The 24066-nt window shown below is 39.6% G+C and overlaps 1 protein-coding gene across 7 annotated transcripts in view; it reads left to right on the top strand.

Moving 5' to 3' along the window:
• Positions 1-23393, top strand: part of Milt (trafficking kinesin-binding protein milt) — a 44586-nt gene extending 21193 nt beyond the window's left edge. For 3 of the 7 annotated variants that reach the window (XM_077411493.1, XM_077411497.1, XM_077411498.1), the window contains 6 exons: positions 17995-18071; positions 18558-18933; positions 19134-19369; positions 19564-19757; positions 19937-20176; positions 20261-23393. In XM_077411493.1, the coding sequence (XP_077267619.1) occupies positions 17995-18071; positions 18558-18933; positions 19134-19369; positions 19564-19757; positions 19937-20176; positions 20261-21743 (2606 nt within the window). In that variant the 3' untranslated portion in view covers positions 21744-23393. Of the gene's footprint in view, positions 1-1860; positions 2843-11248; positions 11509-15650; positions 16604-17994; positions 18072-18557; positions 18934-19133; positions 19370-19563; positions 19758-19936; positions 20177-20260 lie in introns of those variants that run through there. The other 4 variants (XM_077411496.1, XM_077411495.1, XM_077411500.1 and 1 more) reach the window with 3 other exon arrangements.
• Positions 23394-24066: the final 673 nt, after the last annotated feature.

Here is a 24066-nt window from a genome sequence, read left to right as displayed (position 1 = left end):
ACAATTATTGCGCAATGAGACGCGACGATAACGGTTAGCGTTAATATATTAATAGCGTTTCGTTTGCGATAATCGACCGGTTCGTCTACGGGCGATCGCATTGCGACGCGCGGAGCTTATATCCGACGAAGTTTGACCTGGCGATGGCAACGACTTCTTCGCGACTTACTTTTACTTTAATCGCGGCATATACACGTCGAGCTTGTTCCCGATGTAACTTCGATCGGTTGCTGCATCCGCCTCGAAAGCGGACTCGCTTCATCCTTCTTCTTCCCGGTGCTTCCTTCGCGCTATCCCTGAATTCGTGCATCGCTATAGTGAAATCGTTTCGGAAACGAATTCATCGAAAACGGAATCGCGCGTGTCCGCCTTCGAGCGGCGAAAGCGCGCGAGACGAGACGATTTCGTCGATTTAGGGCGATCGATCTCCCAGGCCGAAATTATTGCGAAAGGAGATCGTCCGATATCGTTCATTACCAAGTACGCTCAGTCGAATATAATGGTTATTTCTCTTTGCGATTGTAATTTTTATATGTACATCCGTTCCGCCGCTAATGCCCGGAACCTCTTTACTTTCACGAATATTAACGAGATCTTTCCAATCGCTGATTATTTTCATTGTTGCTTCACATACAATTATTCGATACTTTCAGAAAAACAAGTAAGTTATCTCGATCTCCAACTTTAATGTTGGAAGGAGCTACTCAGTCCGATATTTATTCGAATGGATCGAAGATTCCATTTATAATAGTCTGAAATAATTTAAATCTAATGAGAAAGAGAATGGCTCGTGTACTTCGAACGTATCGGAACAATCGATTGTTAGAGAAGTTTCTCGCAGCGTGTCGGGCTGAGTTGAACGACTACTTTCCGGTATGCGCGTGAACCTTGATGCATTCCGTACGACTTTCAATCAGTGACTCCAAGATAAACTCCGATTACCTACAGCGCGATGCTCCGTTTCGATAAACTCGGCTTTGCTTCGTTTTCCACGTTCGCCACAGCGCCGAGAGAACCTTTCTTCCTCACCTACTTGCTTCGGTAGACGATATCGTTACAGTAACGCTGCCAGACTATAGTGCTCGCGTGCGTAACGCGACCGGCAATGTATTATTTAATAAATGAAATTCGATTTCGCCGTATAAATTGCATTACGGACGTTTCTAAATCACGAACAGATGCCTTCGCTGCCGCATCTTTTGGGGAGGGGGTTTTCGCGAATTAGGATGCTATTTGTTTCCTCTCGACCAACTTCCAAGTGACCATATCGGACTTGTAAATAACGATTAACTGCTCGTATTGCTTATCAAGCAAATTTCTAATCCGTTTTAATTAATCCCATTAATCGACCGAGCATTCAGCCTTATCGCATTATAATCCCGCGTATCTCGAACATTAAATATGTGTAAATTTTACGAAGAAATATTATCTTAATAATTATGAGACGAAAGATTATACAATAAAGATCTCCACGTTTGCTACATTGTTGCAAGAACGTATACTTTAGCAATAAAATTTACATATTTTCTAAATTTTCATATTTTAACAATATTTATCTATCTCAACTGATATATATGTCTAAAAGGAGAGCTGCTAAATTTTTATTATATTACGCTTTCTTTTTAGAAAGCATAATTCCGCTTTTTTAAATACGCGTACGTTATCGTGGAGAACTTAGAATGTATATTTTTTTTTAATTTTTGATAGTTCCCGGAAAGAGAAACGACTGACATTTATGCCGTAAATCATTGCATTTCCTGATTCGCGAGCGAGTACCGCCGGCGTCAACGATAAAAATGTAAAAAAGTGCAACGGTGTTTATTCGTTTAATAAGGAAAGTGCAATTTACGACGTTCGCAGGTTTTTTGTGGGCTCCGATAACTTGGATAAGCTCTTACGTGTCGTTGCGACATTAAAGTTGTTCTCTCGGTATTAAAATAAATCCACGCAGGACATTCGTGGGAACACGATAACAAGTATCAGACAGTAAACGGGAGTTCTTTATATAGAAAAATAAAAGATTTTATCGCGTCGAAGGAGTGCGTGCCAAATTATTAATTAATTGACGAATTAATTGTTCGAGAAAAAGGATCTGAACGTAAATGATAGTGTGAAATAAGAAACTTTTGATTCGGGAAACGAATTATCAGCGATTATCCTGTGGTATTCTGGACATAACGATATGTCGTGACGACGTTGAAGACAACGATGGACTAACGTAGTGAAAAAAAAGGATATCGAGGTATAGCAAGGTCGAGAGACACAATCGAGAAAACTTCCATTTGGTACAAAAGCTTGCTGTTCGAAGAAGCTTGCAGTCTCCAAACTCTCGCTCGTGGGCAGGGTCATGTTAAGCAGGTCATGAACAGCTCGACTCCTCTCCGCGCGAACAGCGACGCATCCCCGAGTCCTCTGCATTCGCCTATTTACCAGCGAGATGGGGCTATCCCGTCGACCTCGGGAGGGAGACGCGTCGATTCCACCCACAGCTTCGAGACCTTCGGTAATCTCGCGTTGGACGTTTCGTACGCCGGTCTCGGGAACGATCTCCTCGACTCCGGTAGCAAACGAACGATAGGGAACTCTCCGTTGCGAGAGGATACATCCTCTCTGCCGCAATTATGGGAGGACATGGGGGTGGTCGAGTACCTCGAGAGGAAACTCGGCCCGCCCGACGAGAGCACGGCGGAAGAACGCGTCGCGTCGCTTCGGGAGGTCCTCGCCGAGAGGACCGACATCCACGAAGGCGACGGTAATCTCTCGGACTTCCTCTTCCACGTAGCGCGAACCAAGCACGGCAAGATCTACATAAGGGTTATCCAGATTCATCTATTGAACAGAGGTAAACGCTATTATAATTCATCGATTACGTTTTTAATATACTCGTTGTACATCACATAATCTTTTATTGAGAACTTCTAGCGTATTCGAATCTCTGTAGGTTTCCAACTTACCGTATGTATGACTTTGATATAAAAAAAAAACAAGGATTTATTTCCAGAAAAGCGTTCTCATTCCTGTCAAGGATGCGGTGTAGCGTCCTTGCTCACGAAAGGATATCAATAAAATCTATTTGGCGCAAGACGCTACCGCGTCTCTTGATATATGCGTGTGTGTATGTATATTTGTGTATTTACATATACACATACGCAGCAATCTGTTCTGTCGCTATATCGGTTTATATAATCAGATTTATAAGGCAGTAAGGAAAGCATTCGCTATCAACATGATAACTGATTCAGTGTTTTGTGACTCAAATATAAAACTAACAGATATAGAGATAAAAATATAATATTGTACCGTATTATCTCAGACTAGATTTTAATATAAGGAGATACTAATTAAATACTAATTAAGTAAATATAAAAAGCGTTCCGTATCGCACGTGTGCGGCGAAGTTGACGTTTTTCCACTATTTCTCTGACTTGATCATTGTTTCCCTGCATGACGACTCGCTTGAAAACTCGCACGTAGTTTCGACGATCTTGCATATTCGTGATATTCTCAAGTCCACCCGGTATATCGAAGATAACGCAAATGGCGAAAGAAGACGACGACGAGAGTGGTCGTAGAATGTCAATCCTGAAAACCACGGAATCACCGCGGATTTCCAATTAACGAAATTCGACGATTCACGGAGGAAGAGCTTGCAATTGAAGCGACAGCAGAAGCAGTTGCTCCACTTGACCTCTTCCACGGAAAAAAGGTGATTTTCTCGTACGATGTAAAACAGAATTAAGAAAAAAAGAACTGAATTTTTATGATTGAAATAAGACGTGATAATCGCGTCTTATCTATTAGACATTTTAATTCCGCCAATCGTTATCTCTTTCACCGATTCATATTTGTTTCAAAAATTATTTCAAAAATTATTTATGCCACATTTGATCTATCATAAAATTGTTATAGCTATCATAAGAATCCATAATTTATCAAAGTAACGACAAGAAATATTCTTTGAATAGAATTATCTTTATTAATCCCGCAATTATAAACGCGTTACATTTATTTCTATTTGCTACAATATATTTAACAAAATATACCGTCGAGTATTACGCGATTATTGTTTCATCCTTGATCTTGGCAGCGCGGCGTGAAGGTAAACATCGGAGAATGTAATTCATTAATCGATCCCTGAATCGCGCGGTATAACACTCACGCCACGTGCGAGGTGGGGCTTTACGCATCTTGGATCACGTGGATCTTCTGGCACAATAACAGACGAACGATGTAGATTTTATAATCCAAAGTATGTCGATAATCGTAAGGATGTGCGTGAATATATAATACGTCATTTCTACAAGGCGAGATGCCCGAGGTGTCGCGAGAACCGCTGGTGGTGTTGCCACGAGAAAAAGCGGCCGATTATTATTGCAAGACTCTGGAGAAGATCGAGCACGGGCAAGAATGAATCGGCGGGATATCGTCGAGAGTGCGCCGCGGCGATTGCACGGCGCGTGATCGAGATGCCTTCTGTTAAGGATAACGGTGTCCTCTCTACGGTAAATAGCTGAAAGGATATCGCAGGATATCGTTCATCGAGGATGAAAGGCCGAGACGGAGACCTCACGTGATTACGGTCGGGCAATTTTAACGGCAATTTTATGCGACGCACGCTAAAGTTTACAGATCGAGTTAGATGTTTTCTGAAGTTATGTGACATGTACAATATAGTAACAGATTAACTCTAAAACACGTTTCGTAGATTGACCAATTGATCCTAAAAGCATTATTAGCACTTTTAACACACCTTTTTCTCTTGCAAAATTTTAACATATATCTAGAACATAAGTTGAGATAAATTGAATTTTGTAAATTTTAATTTAAAAGACTATGAACATGCGAAAATAATCTTCATATTTATTTACGACAATGGAAACTGACGAAAATTTGGCGGAAGATACACTTATTTCATTCGCGAAAATTGAGTTTACAGAAATTGGTTTAAATCGTTGCATATTAGCGCGTATTGTGCAATTATATCAATTAATGTCGCGCGCCAATTAAGGCGCGGTGAAATCGCGACCGCTCGCATCAACGACGTTTTATATCGCACCTAATAGAGAGCTAACAAAAGTTTACGGTTAACAAAGCATTATCATATCTCTACGCTTCACCTTTCCGGTTCCCTGGTCATGGGAAATCCGTGAACTCGTATCGTATACATTTATGCCCATCTATCTTTTCATCTCTTCCCACAATTAATTTCTTACATGGCAGTTTGCACGCGAATCGCGTAGTGCGAGTTCCTCGACACCTGTCGCCTGGCATCTTAATTGCAGTGTGTGTGTGTGTGTGTGTGTGTGTGTGATCTTGCATAGCCGAGAAGTTGATATATTTACCTTCTTTTCCTATTGCTGCTGAAATACCTATCTCTTTAAAACGGTTTCACCTAATTCAAGAGACTTAATTCTAACAATTATAATTATGTGTCTTAAACAAAAACATAAAAGTGTGATCTTAAGCATCGGAAAGTTGATTTTGGCGCAAAGAGGCGTTAATGCGGAATAACACTTATAAATATTTTCCCTTCGATTTTGCCGCAAGTAATTTTAGCGTAAAAAGTCTCGGTACAAGTCTTGCATAGATTGAGTTGTCGATATATTACTTTTTTCTCGATTTTCATAATTTCTCAGGCCTATCGCAACGTCGTTTATACTCATTAATATCAGGTAATCTTCCTCCTTTCATTTGCTACCTCAGAAAGAGCAAATTCTCATGGAAACAGCAGTTAGACCAGTGTGAAGAGAAAAAAATATCAATCTTCCCGCACGGCGAGGAGAGTCGTTTTCTCCCTGGAAAGTCGTTTGACGACGAAGTTAATACGAAAAAAAAAAAACACGTGTCCGCGTGGCATTTCCATCTTATCCGCGATACACGTAAGCAAGTATTATCCCGTATTACGATCGCCTGAAACCACCCCGAAATACGGCCTCGCGGCGATCTCGAATTGTCAATGTCAGCGTACCCCGAAAGAAATGTAATGCCCCGCGTGCAAAAATATTCGACACGGTCGAGCGACCGATTGGATTTGCGCGACTTCCAAGGAGAGCCGGCGCGGCGTCGGCACCGTGAAAATGTGAATTTCCACGGTGCGTTATCCCGTTGGTGCCGCGGGAGGCGTAACTTCCTTCGCGCCACTTCCAGGCGTCGTGCGTTCGACGCGCTCAGCTTCCGCGACAGGGGGGCAATTTCGCAAGATTTTAAAATACCTGCAATTTCATCGTGGAACTGTTGAAATGAGATTATATTGTTAAATGAAGAAAACTTGCTTAAATCATTTTATGTAGTTCAACCGAGAAAAAAAAATTGAAATAAAAAGTTAAAATTTTTATTAATTAGATTATAGATTGTTGGCGCGTATACGAAACATTGAACAATTTATTGATTTGAATGTATAAGTTTTTATTTGACATTTTTTTTTGTTTATTGGCTAATGTGCAACGTGCACCGTTATTTTTCTCGTTTTTCATAATTAGAGACCACAAATGTGACATACAGTATTGTTTCTCGAGAAACGTGGTGACGGCGGAAAAAATTTAGCTAAAGATATGTATTTATAATTTATACCATTCTTTTATATTTGTTTTTGCACCGCCAGCTCGATGACAGATATCTATTGTGTCCATCGCTCACGTCAATACAGCGAAACGACGATACAACAAATACCTTTATGAACTATCGAATTGGTTCGCTTATTCGTGGAAAGGGGTCAGACCGTCAGACCGTCGTGTTGCGTCGCGTCATTTCGTTCGTTTTTTCCAAGTGCATTGCAGCTTCTCTTGAATATCACTGCATTCGCAAGAACTCCACGTTTCTTCTCTCGCGCGCGCGAGAAGTCTACTTCAAATCTGCAATTAACATGTCAGTATTCAGAATAGTGTTCAAAATAATATTCAGAATAGTATTCTGATTTTTTATATTCGGTGTTATAGAGAAAAAATTGAATCAGAATATAAAGCCTGTATTACAATAATAATAACTCAATTGAGATATACGAAAGATGTGAAATATCACTCGTGAAAGCAATAATGCTGCTTTTGCAAGCCTAGACTTTTAAAACTGAACATTCTTTTTTAATATTATATTTCAATTTTGCAAGGTGTTCTTTTCTGGTATTCGTAGTCATATATATGTATAAGATCGTCTTACAATTAAGTTTATCTTTAGATACTCCGTAGTCAATGAAACGAGTCGTACGGCATCTAAAGATAAACTTGAGACTTAAATATAAAATCTGGCTATATGAATACCGCCCTTTAGAGCGCCATTAGAATAACGGTCGTAAAATAATCGTACCGGCCAAATTGAAAAAGAAAAAGAGAACGGGGAAACTGCGAATTATATATTTTTGCGCGAAGTGCGCGTTTATAAAACGAAGATTGACGAGGCGAGGCTATTAAACAGAAAACGGTCCGTGGTTGTTAATTAAGCTTGGAGCAATGCGCCAAGGTCGAGAGGGTGCACACCGAGGGGGTTGAAAGGGGCGGTTTCCTTTATAGTTGGCGGGGTTGCGCGCGTCCGGTCGTTCCCGTTCCGCAACGTTCGCCGACCGTTCCCCGTTCCACGTTCCGTCCGCGCCTCCGCGGCACGGACGACGGACGGCCCTCAAGATGGCGCGCGCATCGATCATTGTCGCGTGACGTCTGTGTCTGTGGACGTCTCGTCACCTCGTCAGCTGCGATCTGCGATATCTCGTGCGCGTGCAAGTCGGGCGACTCGGGCGTGTAGCGTCGTGATATAACGCCGTGAGATCCGTCGTCACGGGCGCTTGGGATTTTTCGGCGCCGAAATACGGAGGAATCGGGGGGGAGGATGATGCGCGTCGCGACGCCGCCAAGTCACGCGTGCCAGCGCTAGGGTGAATCAGGGTGAATCCTGGACTGGAAACGTAACGTGACGTCACGCACGCTGCCGGCTTCGCCAGTTCGCCCTCTCGGCTCGCCCCGCCCCGCCTCGCCTCGCTTCTGCGGCGAAATAACGCGTTGAATGGTAAATATCGCCACATTCGCCACAATAGTAATTGCACGCGCGCGCACACACACATGCCCGTCGGGCCCGTCGGCATGAGTTAAGGCCATTGCACGTAACAAAGGTTTAAGTCATAATTGTAAAGCCGTAAGGAAATAGACCACGCACAGTCGATTATTCTCCTCGAGCTCGAAGAATAATCGATCGTAATCGATCGAGTGTGCGTGGTCTATTTTCTTACGACCTTACGATTATGACTAAAAATTTGTTACGTGCAATGGCCTTTAGGGTCTTGGCACATAGAAAAACTTAAGCAGTAAAACTTAAGCAGTGAGAAATCAACGGTATGGCGTCGCTACCGCTTAGGGCCGTGCCTTAAGTTCTCGACTGTGATTGGCTGATTTGCTTACCGCTTGAGTTTTACTGCTTAAGTTTTTCTACGTGCCACGGCCTTTTTTAACGATCACCGGACCACACCGGACGACGAATCGCGGACGCGGACGGCAGCCGACACCGATCGACGTGCCGTGGGTGCCGAGGGTTTTGTCGCGCGTCGCGACCAAAGCTATAGACGTTTCGTCGTGTCTCACTCTTTTCTCATCGCCGCTCTGTCCCTTTCTTTCTTTAGCTTTGGCATCGCGAACGTTGTGATATAATCGTTGTCCAAACGCTCGAATAATTTATCGCTTTCTCGATACTTCGTTGCTATGTCTAAACATTATTATTATTTATACACATAATTATGTTTCTGATTTTTAATACTGTTTAATATCCAGTTTAATATTCTTGGATGTAATTGAATGATCATATTTGTTTAATTTGTTAACGAATATATTATATTATTCTTCGGTAGTTTATTTATTTTATTATATTATACAATATATTATTAAAAATTGTTGACGCCGTATTGCGTACTAAATTACAATTGTGATCTAGCAGTCTTTGCATATAAGTCTAAAAATGACACTAATGCCCGTGGATTTGCGTAACACCGATAAGACGACCTCGAATTAACGTCTCGTGATTACGTTAAAACGCTCGGTTCGCCTTTCGCGCACAGAAACCATTCAAGGCCGCTGATCTCGGTAACTCCAAGTTCATTGATATAATCAAGCACCTTTACTTCTTATTAACTTATTAATCTTCTTATTTTCGCTTTAATATAAGTATTTAGCATAACATTTTTTAATCTGCTTTGCTAAGTCGCTGAATAAAAATTAACACAATGTGATTAAGATTCTCATTATACGCCTGGGAACATTTAACATTTATTTAACATAATAATAAGTGAAATTTTGACCGATAAATGATTTTCTAAATAGAGATGTGCCGTCTTCAGTCAAGCTGGATCTTTGCAGCTTAATATTGTTTTTGTATTTGAGTTTATGTACTTTTTTCACTCAAACTGCGCGTCGATTATTTGCCGGTCAGTTAAATATAGTTTTTCGTTGGAACAATAAATTTAACATATTTAAATAGATAATCTCGCGCGCTGTTTGAATATTTATTTACATTTTTGTAAATTCAATACTTTCATCAGTAATCCTTGAACATGAAAAATAATATATATATTTGAAAAATAGAAAGAAATTTATTTGCTTTGAAAACAAGCTCGTTTCGCTGTAAAATAAACGAAAACAATGCGACAAACAATGCACGCGAAAGCCGCGTATTCAAATTGTGGCACTGCAAACTGCAGAAATGAAACACAAAACGACAAATGGCATTGATAACGAAAAAGCGCGGGTTTCATAATTCCGATTATTTTGCAGTAGGCGATTTGCACTCGTCCCGCAAAAAGCAGGAAACTCGAAATGATATTGATTACGTAGCAATCATTAATGCTCCACGATGCTGGATCTTCTTTCTTGATCTTGAACGTGCTCACGCGACATGCACAGTGAGGAAAATTACGTGACATACAAGGATACAAAATTACAAACGGACGTATAGGATAAAGATTGATGAATTCTGAAAAATATACACGAAATATTTTTCTTCAAAAACCACTGTCTTATGTCCTCTTTAATTCTTATTATGTATGATTTTTATATAATGCATTAAAGAAGAACGTCGTCGTGCAAAAAAAATTGTCACTTTTGACTCACAATCAGTTATTACTTAATACCTGCGCAGTATTTTTTAAATACGGGGTTTTGTAGATTCTCGATTATCTGCTGTAGATACTTATGCACGGGACGAAGAAAATCAATAATTACCTGCTCATCCTTTCCGTGAGGTGCGCTGTACGATAAGTTTTATGCAAGATGTTTTTAGTGATTTTTTTAAAACAATTTAGTAATAAAAATTAATAATAAAACGACTGCTTTAAATAAAGGGCGGTATATAAGATAAATAACATGAAAATTAATGCTATCATTATTGAGCTGTTATATAACTTATATACAATTTGATTTATTATTTTAACTTGGCATATTTAATTACTCGGTTTACTTGTATAATAATTTCCTTGTTGAAACTCTTTTTGTATGCCAATGGAAACAGAGCATTGAGAACTGTGTAAAACCTCACGAACTGGAACCATAATGAACCAATTTTTTGGGACATACTGATAAAGCAGCTTTGAAAAAAATGATGAACCTAAAGAAACTAATGCGGTCATTGCACTATCCATTAGCGAAATGACAAAGTCAAAGAGATCAAAATCGTTATGCGAGAACGATATGAAAGGGAAAGCGTATACCCCCCTACACGGGAAATGATAACAAAAGACCGCTTATCGATCATGATTAACAATCGGAGTACGGACAGATAGAGACGTTAATTCGAACTTCGTCACGCGGAAATGTTTCATTGTTGCGAAATTTGATTTGGTTATTAACCCTAATGCAAACAGAATATAAAACTCTCTTTACTTTCATTTTTATAATAATTACGTTTTTTTTTTTTCGAATTCTGTTTTGTTATACAATATAACCATTTCATCATGAGATCAACTAATTTATACATATACATATACTACTACACAAATTACTCGCAGTTTGGACATATACATGCATTAGATATAACAATCGGTTCCTTATCGCGCATTCGATCATTCTCTCTCTCTCTTTTTCTCTTATTCCCCACGCGAATCACCATACAATCGCGAAAGCGCGTCAGCATGAAAGACTATTTACGACAGCTCTTGGTGTCGGAACCGGTCCACGGACCCCGCGAATACCCTGGAGGAGAAAACCGCGGTTCGCGAAGAGAGGACGCCGACACCGGACGTCGTGGAGCCGGAGGAGACCGGCGACGACCACGACGATCCACAGGAGGAGGATGATCCCTACGAGTACGACGACGACATCAGGCTGCCGCCGGCGACATCCGGCGAGCACCGCGACGTCGATACCGACGACGATGACGAGTGCCTGTCTCTCTTCGAAGCGGCGAATTATCTCGTCTCAGGTTCCTCGGTGCCGACAACGAAAGTCAGCGCACCCTGCTGGGGATGCAAGGGCTGCGCCGTCGAGGGCTTGCCGTTGTTCCTCCTCGGCTCGCCGACAGGGGCATCCTGCACGTGCGCCTCCTGTCAGTAACCCCGTTTTGTTGGCCTGATCGTTGTGTTGTTTGCGTTTGTATGTGTGTGTGTGTGTGTGTGCGTGTGTGCGTGCGTGTCGCGCACTGCGTCAGGATTGCGCAATTAAATTGTCCTTCGCTACATCGATATTATGTATAAAAATGGCACTACGATGTTGAACAAAAACTCGGCTAATTAACTTGTGTAATGGGAATTAATCGGGGTTGTTTTATAGAATTGCCTTCTATGTTTACATTTATCCGTCGATTTCTTGATTCCCATCGGTTTCTGCAGCTTTTACGTGATTAAATTCAAGGGGAGGGCCGTGCAAATGTAATTAAATGCAAATATTTTTGCAGAAGCGCAGGCATATTAAACTCGTGTCATATGTCTTAAAGTTGGTAGAGACCGATCGATTTTCTTTATGTTTGTTAGCCGATTAGCAAAATTATGTAACCGTAGACTTTCTCTCGTCACCGTGGACGATATACTTTGTATTCTGGTCACTCTGATTGACGCGACATGATGTACTTTCGTAAATCCAAGTCGCTCAGAGCACACAAATCTACGTTTTCCATCCACGATATTAATTCATAATATTTAACGAATCAATATTTTTCTGGCGCAGTGTGGATTTTTCTAAGTGGCATCCTTGTCGTCTGTCTCTTCGGCGTGTGTTTCACTACTTTTTTTTTTTTTTTTACGTTTTAAACGTCCGTCTCATCATTCTCCGCTTTGGACTTCACTCGCCTGATCATTCGCTTTTGAAAATATTTTCGTCCAACGAGGACAGCTTGATCGAAACTACACATACACGGCTTAAATTCGAGCGATAGATGGTACAGTGCACGCACGTTAGAATATTGTACACCGACAATAAATAATGACTTGTCTCGATAAAATTAGATAAGATAGATAAGATAACGAAGCTACGTGATGAGCCCATTTTTTATTATTGCACACTTTGTTTTTTATGCTTTTTTTATATAAGTTTTTGCAAATCCGTTTTGTGGAAATATCTTGATTTTTGCCGCTATGCACGTGCTATCGACTTGTTTGAAGATACGACTTTGTACATTTTTTTTTAATTACAGTGTTGTCACAAAAATATCGATAACAGTATTTAAAAAGAATATTATCAGTGTTTTGCAAAATTAGTAAATTATATATACATATATATATATATATCTTTTTATCAGTTTAATACCGTATTTTTTTCTGCAAAAGTATTGGGTAATAAATGCAAATTTCCAGAAAGAATCAATTTTCCTTTTATATGACGCGAATGAATTAACGCACACAGGACGCTATTTGCGTGTCTCTTCATGATTTTCCGGCAGGGAAGGTTTATCTGCATTCCAATCGTCCCAGGTCGACGAGTTTGCGTCGCCCTTTTATGAATATAAAAAAAAAGTCAAGACCGGTTTTAAATCTCGTTCTGTGCGGAATAACTGGTATCATACGATATAAATTCAGGTTGTAATCCAATATTCGGCATATCTTTGATAAGTACATAAAATGCTTGTTATTATCTGCAAGAATTTTTTGCACGATTAAAATAAGCGTATCTTAATCAAGATCAAATGCGTCTTATTTTCAAATAATATTACCTTTGGGGAGTGGTCAATACATGTTGTTTGATTAATTAATCTCCTGCTCCGTCAGTACGTAACGTAAATATAGTAAATTATCCAAGAAGTGTAGATTATATACACTTATAAAGGGATGTGTCGATTAAAGAATAATTTAATGTACGATAAATACACAGTATCGTACAGCGAAACACGGTAAAATTATGCAACGGAGAAAATATATTTATAATTATTATAAAATACGTTAGTTAAAATATATTGAATTATACAAAAAGTGTCTGTATAACTTATTTTTTTAGAAAATGAAGCGTATAAAAGGGTTTATTCTACATCACAGTCTAGTTTTGGGACACGCTCTGTATTTTCGATTTAAATTCAACGAAATAATGGTTGCGTTCAACCGTATCTCTCGCGAAGGATCCAATAGCCGTAGCCTTCCGATAGTTAGAGCGATATTTTAACTGCACGGTTCGTGGTTTTTAATCGCACTGTTTCACATAAAGCGAATTATAAAAAGATGTCGAAAACGCGCTGCGAACTGTAATTTATCTTACGATAAAAATATTACGAGGTCGCAAACGCGATTTCATAAATTTTCTCGATCTCACCTCCTTACGGAACTGGTTCGCCATCAAAGGAGTACATGCGAAGGAAACACCTAAGAAGAAAAGTCAAAGCTCAAGTAAAAAATTAAAGTGTGTGTTTCAAATCGTACAGTCTATATGCAAAAAGAATTTTAAAAAATTAAGATTTTACTTGAAAAAATATTCTGTGATAAAACATTTTCCTTCGAATATCTCGTGCGAGATTACCAAGTTAACTCTCAGTTACCTTACGTTTTTACACCCCGATATTACCTCACCAGAGTCTGAGAGACCCTTGTCGTTTTCTCTAGCTTGTATCTTTAAGACAAATGCATCAATTTGAAGTCTTTTTTTTTAATCGATGCGTCTTTTAAATATCTACAAGACTGTGCAAGTTAGATTATTTCAAGTTAAAAAATGTAAATGTTATTTAAAAAAAAAGGAAGACGTGTTTTTCTGAAAAAGCGAAAAAGATTGTTTTTTTTGTTTTTTTTTCCAAGTTGACGCAGTACTGACTAAAAAAAGATACAAGGGTTTTATGAACGTTTTAAAGACCCTGCACGTTTTAACAATGTGCAGGGTCTCTCAGACCCAGGTGAGGTAACTGAGGGTTAACGTTAAAGCTCTCAAGTTTTTGGTGCACTTAAAAAATTTCAAACAGAAGGGTTTTCATTTTATATGTTCTCACCCAAACGGAGAACTACAACATCGATACCCCCGGTGTCGATTTAGTTCCTTTCAGCATCGTGCTTCGATCGGCAGGGAAATCTTTCGCCTCGCGTGTCGAAGAATCCGTATAGCACTTTCTGCAAATTCGCCGCTCATCGATCATCGCGGTCAATTGGCCGTGAAGGTGTCTGTTAACGTAATTCGCTCATGAAGACAGTAGACACCGCGTCGTCGTCGTGAGGACGACGACGACGATGAGTCCGTTCGGGATGCAGTGGTGGGCATCGAAGCGCCTCTCGTTGGAATTGAAAGTGGCCCATTACGTTTAGTCTCGCTTCTTCAGTATTATTACGGTATATAGACAGGCGTCCCTTTTCAATAGAAAAAAAATGATCGCTCATGAACCAATTACGTGACGAAGACACCCGTGAAGCATCTGCCTCTTGTCGAGGTATATGATCTCAAATCTATTCCGCTATGTCGTCTTATTTCATTTTTACAAACATTTAGTATTTTAAGCTGCGACATAGGTTTCTTTAAATAAAAGGTAAAAGTATGAAAAATATAGACAGTACTGTGTATATCTTGCCTTTATCGCTACAAAATGAAGTTAATCGATATAATTTACGATATATCGGAACCTACAAAATAATAACAGATTTAATGCCCAATTAAATAGTTCTAGAAAAATGAATGCATATAAGTTTCGATGTTTCTTTTCCCAGTCGTTTAGTCCGGTGCACCTGCCTGAGCTTCCAAAACCTGTTTTAAGAGTTTAATGAGCTATTTCTTTAACTAGCTCTCATTATATGGAGATTAAAAAAACGAACAGTTCAGAATTAGTAGCTATTTAGCTTTATATAAACTTTAAACTACTCGACGTTGCCTATAGGATTATCGTCACGAAGTGTCAAGGGGATGAAATCAGGGGAAAGGGATGGGGTGTCTAAGTTTCACGGTAGCCTGCGGTATTTTCCGCATGGATCTAGAGAGTAATTATGCAAAATTTGGTCCAAATCGGTCAAAGGTTTCAGGAGTTAATACACTTGTCAGAGAAATGGACAGTTTGTTCAAAAATTTACAAAATGGATCAATTATCAATGATATCCGGCTATCGATTGGACATTATTTTAATATTGATCGGCTTTTCATAATTCCGACTGAAAATATTGGATTACCCATTTTGTTAATTTTTGAACGAACTGTCCATTTTTCTGGAGCGTAGGAAACATACGGACATTTTATTTTATACATTTAGATTTAATCTCGCAGAGATTTTTAAGCTTTCAAAAATGTGGAGCTTGTCTACAACAAACGCGAAATCATATCGTATTAGAATATATGAGCGAAGCATCCATTTCTTGTCGGATGAACCGAAGGTTGATGAAGTGATTCCCTTTCGATTCCCGAGTACTTTCAAGTGCCTTTACTCTTCGCACACTCTTCCCCATTTCGAATCCGTTTACGACGCACAAATTGATAATATATATCACAGTTTAATCTGTTCCTCATCCGTTTTCCCGTTCCGGATGCTGTAGAGCTTTTTGGAAGGCGACCTTGGACGTGGACGCGGCGTCTGCGCTTTCCGACGGCCGGCCGGTCCACCTGGCGCGGGATGCGGCCAAAGCCGATCGATAGAAGGGATGCAAGAGGCTCTCTTTCGTGCAACGCGAGCATCTCATTCCGTCTCTCCACGCTTTCGTGTTTCCCTCGTTCGCGTGCCACGTTTTCTCGCCGCTCTCATTAGAGTCGCATCACCCGCCGATCGTGAGACACGCGATAACTCCCGCGATTTTCCACGATGCTAGCCCGTCCCGTGCGCGGAACGAGCGATCAGCTGCTGAATATCGCTGCATCTGTTGCTTACTTATAGCTTGACTTCGTTTTTTCATTTCTTTCTCGTGAAAACTCTCGACGAGCAGGGTAAATTTTACGGAGAGATTTTTAGCCCAGTTGATCTGGAGAAGTTGCAGGTGTAACGTCGTGAAAATGTCGAGTGCATTAAAAGCGTGTACTTACAGTTAGAATCTCTTCGGGAATTCGTGATGAAGATCAAGAACGCAACGAAACTGTTTATGAAGACTAACGATTTCCATGAAGTGGACCCGGCCAAGTCTTGAAGTTTTAAAGCCCCCATGCACGTTGCTCTTTCGAAGCAATGCTCGCGCGTACTTTTAGCGTACTTATACTCACATTGCGAGATCGTGGTTGTTTCGAATGCATGAAATACGCGCCAGAATCTTTTAACTTGATGACCTCAGGTAATCAGAAATACATCACGTTATCGCAGATAAATTCCTTAATATTAGCCGATCACGTTACAAGTCCACGTCGATCAAACAAAAAATTGTCGAAACATTGAACATAATTAAGTAAATTATATTTTGCAAAATTATATTGATGTTGAAGGAAACTTATTGATGATTTTATAAGAAGTATTAACCAAAATAAAATATAATTAAGATAACCATGGCAATAGAAACTGGCGCATGTGCTCGGACAAATAAGAAAACAAAGATAAAGCTTGGAGCGTGCGCGCGAACTAACGTGGCTCTTAGTCCAAAATATTTGCGCCGAAACTTGAAGTTTTTATTTATAAATCTTGTTGACACCGCAATCTCAAAATATTCTACGTGGATCAAAATAACTATATATATCCTTTTTCTTGCCAATTAAGTGAAGTTAAACGATGAGTTCGTCGAAAGATACGTGAATACTCGATTGGGATTTGCGTTTCGTTTGCCCGACATAGAATTACTCACATTTTTAGATCGTTGCGCGGGGGATTATAAATAATAGAAGATCGATTATATACAAAAATAAAATTGTATGCGGGACGGTAATACATGCGTGAAGATCTAATCATTCTGTTATTCAGTTCGCTTCCGAAAGGTTACCCATTTGTGGTAAAATATTCCATTTTAAATTTTCGAAGTAAAGGAATTCGAACCGGTATAATTTCGACGAATTTAATTTTCGACATTGCGAGTAAAGAAAGATTGACATTTACTCCACTCACAGTTATAGCATCGCGAATGAGAAATTCTGCGTGTCTATTATGTCGAAAGCTGAACTCGCTGAAATTTTATCGGTCTCATCAATCACCATCGTGCGGATCAATGTTATCGATGCGCAAACGGATTGTGCGCGAAATATTGTTTAACGAATGAAACGTGATACTGCATCCCATACATCGATTGTTTGTGCTCTATAAGTTGTAGAGAATTACATCGTACGTGCGATGCGATCGATTTTATGTGGCTCACATTTGAGAGTATGAAACTAATATTAAAAGTTGAATGAAACTACAAAAATATATAGTGTTATAAAAATGATTTAGATGTATGTGATTGAAACAAAGATTAAAGAATTAATCATACAAATCATGAATCAAAAGACTGCAATATATGTGTAAAAATTCAACTATATTGATAATGTACTAACGACAACATATATTCTGTGTCCATATAAGAAGATAAAAGCTATTAAAAAGAAGTCTATCAAAGCGTTGCTTGTATTATTTTCAGGGCTTAAATGTAATGGTCCGGCCTCTCTGCACACATATATATAGTGCTGTATTCGTATTTCTTTTTTTTAACTATATTTCTTTTTATTCCAGCAGTTTAATAACGAACTCATCACTCTGTTACAGTCTTATGTAGCAACCGGGTGAGCCAAATGACCAAGACCTATAATGACATAGAGGCAGTCACAAGGCTTCTGGAGGAGGTAAGCCTGACCGGGAAGCAAGAGCTAGTAGAAACTAAGCCCTCGCTGTGCATAACGCGTCGTTAAAATTTTACGAGTCGTAAATGTCCGTATCTGAAAATATTAACGAGACGTCCGAAATAAAATCGATAAGCCGTAACGAATTGATAAGTGATGACCGTTTAAATGACTTGTAAACAATTATATAATTAGCACTCGCGTAGAATATTGTAGAACTTCTCTCAAGTTATTAAATTTAAAATTTATTTTTGTATATATTCTTACTCATACTCCTGAATTACCTTCAAGTTTTAGCAATTTAAAGAGAGCTATTAGAAATTCTCTTCAGTATTTTTTTAGAAATATTGATAAAAATACATTATTTTATGCAAGAAATACTATTAAAGATAATTATAATTTGACAATGGATTAGCAATAATTGTAGACGAGAGGTCTTCAAAGCTATAACAACTACGAAAATTAAACGGCTACGGTTTTCTTTAACAGAAAGAAAAAGACTTGGAGCTGACAGCACGCATCGGCAAGGAACTGTTGGCACACAATCAGAAGCTTGAGACTACGGTAAACGCTTTAGAAGCTGAGCTTAAGGAAGCGAACGAGAAGATCACACAGTTGAACCATGAGGTATTGAAGAAGACCGAGCTGATACAGATACTGACGAACGATGTGGACGAGTCTAGCTCGGAGGCCGGAACTCCCACCGGCCTGCGCGGCATTAATTTGGACACGTTGCAGAGAAAGGTTAGCTGTTTGGAAGACGAGAATAAGCAGCTTCGCAACGAGTTTGCGAAACTAGTGCACGATGCCGACAATTCCGAAGAACAGGAGGCACGTCTTGTACAAGACATCGCAACGCAATTAGGTATACTATCGTATCTATATCTGTTTGTTCTTGTATGAAAATGTATCTACTTGTAATATATATTTTATATTTCATATTAAATAATGCTTTTTTTTTTATCAATTTGTATTGGAAAAATTAGATAACTTTTTAATCGATAATGAGATCATATGAACATCAGACGGCTGTAGCATTGTTAAATAACTTCTGGCAAATAATAGCAAACGCCAACATGGAGGTGGATGGGATAGCGGAGGAGCTCGGTCGGCAAAAGGATGAGAATCGATTGCAGCATGAGCAAATAATTAGTCTTACTGCGAAATTAGCTGAGACAGAGCTTAGACTCGCTCAACTGATGGCGGAGCACGACGAAGTGGGAGCGACTCTAGTCATCACTAGGGATAATCAAAATACACTTGCCGCTGAACTAGCTGAATTCAAAGAACGATATGCGGAGGTACATTTTTTTGCAAACATGAGAAACGATAGAGTAATTAATTATTTCGTTCAAGTCTCGTGAGAATCATGTAATATATATAGAGAAATAACTCGATGGTTAATACATTAAGATCTGAATTATTATCTCGTTTGTATAAAGTTTTTTCTGTAAAAATACATCTCTATCGAGACACTGCATGTTATATACTTCAGGTGGTGAACTTACTAGCCGAAACGCAAGAGCAGTTGCGAAAACAGAGAAAACGTGGAATGCCAACTGTACGTGGCGGGTCGTTATTCCCATCGATGGGCGCAGCACCTCAACCGGATTCTATCGCTTCGGAACTGGAATCGTCCCTTTACTCGGAATTAAGTATTGATTCGGGGATCGGTGCAGGTGACAGGATGTACGTTACGAAGCTGCGTCTAATGTTCTATTATTATTAAATTTGAATATAACTTATATTATTATATTAGATCTAAAATCGTGTCATCAAATATTCTTGCATATTCAAACCATAAGAATTATAGTTTCAATAATTACGTAGCAGTTAATAAAATAATTTGTATTGCGTTTATTTTGTAGACCAACCTACAAGAAAGTGTTTGAGACCGTTCGTAGCGCATCTCGCGCAACGTGTGCGGGAATGGATCCCAATCAGTTTCCTAGAATAGGTTCCATGACGACGTCGACATTGTCCAGCAGTTCTGTTGGCCCGCGGATGAGTTGTGGGCAAGTGCGACAGCAAGCATCTACATTTCCCAGTTTGGATTCTACCGGTCATAGTAATGACGGATCCTTGCTCATCGAGACGGAAGATTATCCGTATGTATCCATTTTTCTCTTCGTGAAAAAAATACAAATCGATTTTCCAATATGATCTGAAAGTGAAACTCTACTATATTTCAGGGGACCACAACGAATGGGTGTACCTGGTGCTCCTGGTGCTGCTGATTTAGAAGCCGCTATACGTCGTCTAACACCCGCGGAAGTATTAGCGAGGCGGGCGTGTCTCAGCACAGGTTCCGGCTACAGTTACGATTACGACGGTGGCATATTACATTCCCCGCCAACCTTCTTACCTTTCGACTGTCGCACTCCGGACAGCATCATGTCGACCGGCAGTAGCGGCAATCTGAGCGGCTTCAGCGGCAACAGTGGCAACGCTTGGCGTATCCCACAGAAACTGCAGATAGTCAAACCAATGGAAGGCTCCCAGACGTTGCATCATTGGTCGCGACTGGCGACGCCAACATTAGGTGGATTACTGGAGGACAGACCAGGCGTGAAGACTAGAGGTGGCCGCGCTCTCGAGGATCTCGGTCTTATAACATTCGCGTTGAGCGATTTGGAGGAAGATGAGGAATACACTAATCCCGGTAAACCATTCCAAGACACCGGCTCCATTTACACCTTTACTAACAGCACCGTGATGCATCCGGATGATCATACCATCAGCAGCGTGACACCGAGCATCGTTAGCAGTCGTGTCGCCTCAGCGCCCAACAGTGGTATGAACTCTGGTATGAATTCCGGTATGAGCACCCCTCGCACACACAGCCGTCGCAATTCAACTTCAACATTCTCCACCACGCTTGGATTGGCCAAGATGCTGAACGAAAGAGGAATCAAAGCCGTCACGCCCTCGTGCATAGGCACACCTACTGACGAACGGAATTTCTCTCCGACTGCTACACCGTGCAATAGTCCTGATGCGAGTTCGTCACCTAGGTCATCGTCCCCACCACCAGAGAGCGGTGCCTCGTTGACATTGGGACTGCTTAGCACCGGGGCGGAATTATTGAGACGTACTTTCAGTTACGAGCCTCCAGCGCCGGTGCAAGCTAAGAAAAAGAGACCGAAATCGACGATCTCGCGCACGGAGAAGAAATCTCTCACGGGGATACGTCTGGTGGAGAAATTGGAAAGGATTGGTATTGATACAATCATAGCCACTACGGTTAGCTCGTCGATCTCGCCGTTAGCTCTGCAGGGTGCTCTATACACGCGTCGTTCGACTGGAAGTCCAATGGCACAATTGACTTTCCTCAAAACTTCGATGTCCTCCAGTATCAGTCAAGAGAAGTTAATATCTCCCTCGTCTTCAACATCCTCCACTTGTGACGAATTTCCGTCGAGCAAACCGTCGTCATTGCTGGGCAAACGGGATGACAAGGAGCCCAAACTAAGCGTGTCCGGTTCCAATGCATTTAGCTCGAGAGCAGCGGGTCAGTCGCCAGATCGACAACGACGATCGGGTGCTAAAGCGACGAGACCCGATTTGGGACGAGTTAAGCCGCCAGCTCCGACGCCTGTAACTAAAGAATCCAAACAGTCGGCATTGGGAGCAATAAGTTCGCTTCTTTTTGGTCGTAAAGGTGGTTTATTGTGAATATTTTGTAGAATCTGTAATGCGATAGGGGACGAATCATTCAATTCCAGCGAATTATTTTTTAACGTGTTCGCAGAGAAAGAGCTCATTTGTTTTGTTATCTGGAAATTTTAGTTCGTGTAATGTAATTACTTGAGTACACGATATGCTCCCGTCGTCAGTATTATCGACTGTCTATACACTTTTGACGTATTCGCTGATTTGATACAGTAATTTTCGAATCTAACGTGGTGAATCGTTGTAAATAATCATGAGAAAGTGGTGTTAACGTTAATAAGATATACAAATCAGATTGCTATTCTATACAAACAAAATTTTAAGTTTTATTCTAAAGAATGAATTAATAAAACTTAGACGAATACAGAAGGGCGGAATATACTGTGTACAGTAAAAATACACAAAATCATTATACATTTTAAATTTTATTTTAAAATCTATAATGAATTAAAAACCGGATAGGTACAGAAGGGTTTTTTGATAGTTTGTGATAAATGAAGGGAAATCCATAAGTTACTAGCTCAAACGAAGATGAAAGATTATTTTAACAAAGATAATTGTATGATCTTCGACTATGTATCCGTGGACTGCTTGTTTTGTAATATTTACGCATTATATTACATTTGATAACGCAAAAATTTAAAAATCAAGATACATTGTGTATAATTGGCGATATAATTCAAAAGATTCGTTATATATCAACTATATTAATTACATTATTAGAATTATGCATAAAAATCGATGCAAACCATTAATTAAATTTTTTATTTAGTAATTTATTTTTTACAAATCAAAAGAAATCGACAATACAACTAAATATCGTTTTTATAGAAGAATATTGTGTAATACACAATATTAGTAAAAACTAGTCAAACTGCGGCTTTTAGTCTATCTTATTTTATTTATTCATTTTATTTTATTAATATCTATAGTTAATAAAAATATCCCAATTTTGCGCAGGTTTAATAGACCGAACGATTGTGGGAACATTTCGCTCAATATCTCGCTATAAGATACGCAAATTATTTAGTGCAGTCCATATTCTTACATAGTTAAAGATTGAAATCTCAACGATATGGAGAACAAAAAAAAAAAACAAATTAAGAAAGCTATAATGGCAGGGTAGTTAAAGAAATTAATATTGTATTCGAAATTCGTAGCGACTGGAAAATAAGCTGTTATTACCAATGCAATATAAACAATTAGGATACAAAGGGCAGGGAGGATGCTGAGAATGGTGCATCGTACTATAATGCATTATTTTATAATAATTTAGCACAAAGTCAAATCTCTGGTGCTTATTTTCTTAATTTATTGTCCTTAGCGAACGTGACGCTTGGTGACGACGAGTAGTCGTAGCAGCATCGTCAATGCTATTGTCAGTCTTTGCACGCGGAAGATTGCGCATTTAGCGTTGTTTTATTGTACTGTATATAGCTGAATGCAGCGGGACGGTAAAGCGCCTCGCAATCATTCTTTTATTTTTTTTAGCGACTTCTTTCGCATAACTTGGTAATTTATTGCAACCTTGTTTCCCGCAAGTGGGCCTGAGTTTTACGTAAGAGGACATGTAATGTATCATAGAGAAGAGTGTTTAGCTCGACGCAGCCTTGTACATAGACGTACAAATTAATAAATTAAATTGGAAAATAACGCTGTGTCGTGTTATCCTACCTCGTTTGCATTACCGCCGACATCTCCCTGCATCGTTCCTCCGATCGTTCGAGAGGCCTAGAGCTAATCGGGAATCGCAGCGGAATAGCTGCGCGCGTTACTGTAAATAGAACGTCTGACGAAACGATCGTGGAAATGTCATGTATGTTTTACGTGCAATTACGCTTTGTATCGGGGGGAGGGGGAGAGGGGGATACAGAATCAAACATGGAGCGAGAAGTCTCGATAAAAATTAGCATTTATTGTTCCGATGATTATTTATTCCCGCGACATACGGGAATTATATTTAAAATGTACGAGAAACGATTCTGAAGAAATTTCCTTGAACTTATTCCGAAAAATGAATTGCATATTCAATATGATGAAAATTAAATATTCCGTATAAAGGACAGTTAGAATGTGCTAAAAATGCATTTAGGTAAAATGTTGATCTTCACGAATAAGGAGCATAACGTATCATATCTTCGTTACGGCGAATTATTATAAAGATCAAGCGTATCAGTATAATTATAATCAAATGAGTGAATGTACAATTATTTAACGGAATGAATAAGGAGAGCTTTCCGTAGATTCGCGCTGGTTTCCTATGAGAACTGATGAAATCGATAAAGAATACGCATTACGCAAAATTGGGTAATTATAAAGTATAAAA

The sequence above is a fragment of the Temnothorax americanus genome, unplaced genomic scaffold (assembly GCF_048541705.1).
Source record: "Temnothorax americanus isolate GAGA-0224 unplaced genomic scaffold, ASM4854170v1 Scaffold3, whole genome shotgun sequence".
In the NCBI taxonomy this organism is placed as follows: Eukaryota; Metazoa; Arthropoda; class Insecta; order Hymenoptera; family Formicidae; genus Temnothorax; species Temnothorax americanus.
The sequence above is the reverse complement of the archived record's forward strand: the minus strand, read 5'-3'. Positions and strand labels throughout refer to the sequence as shown.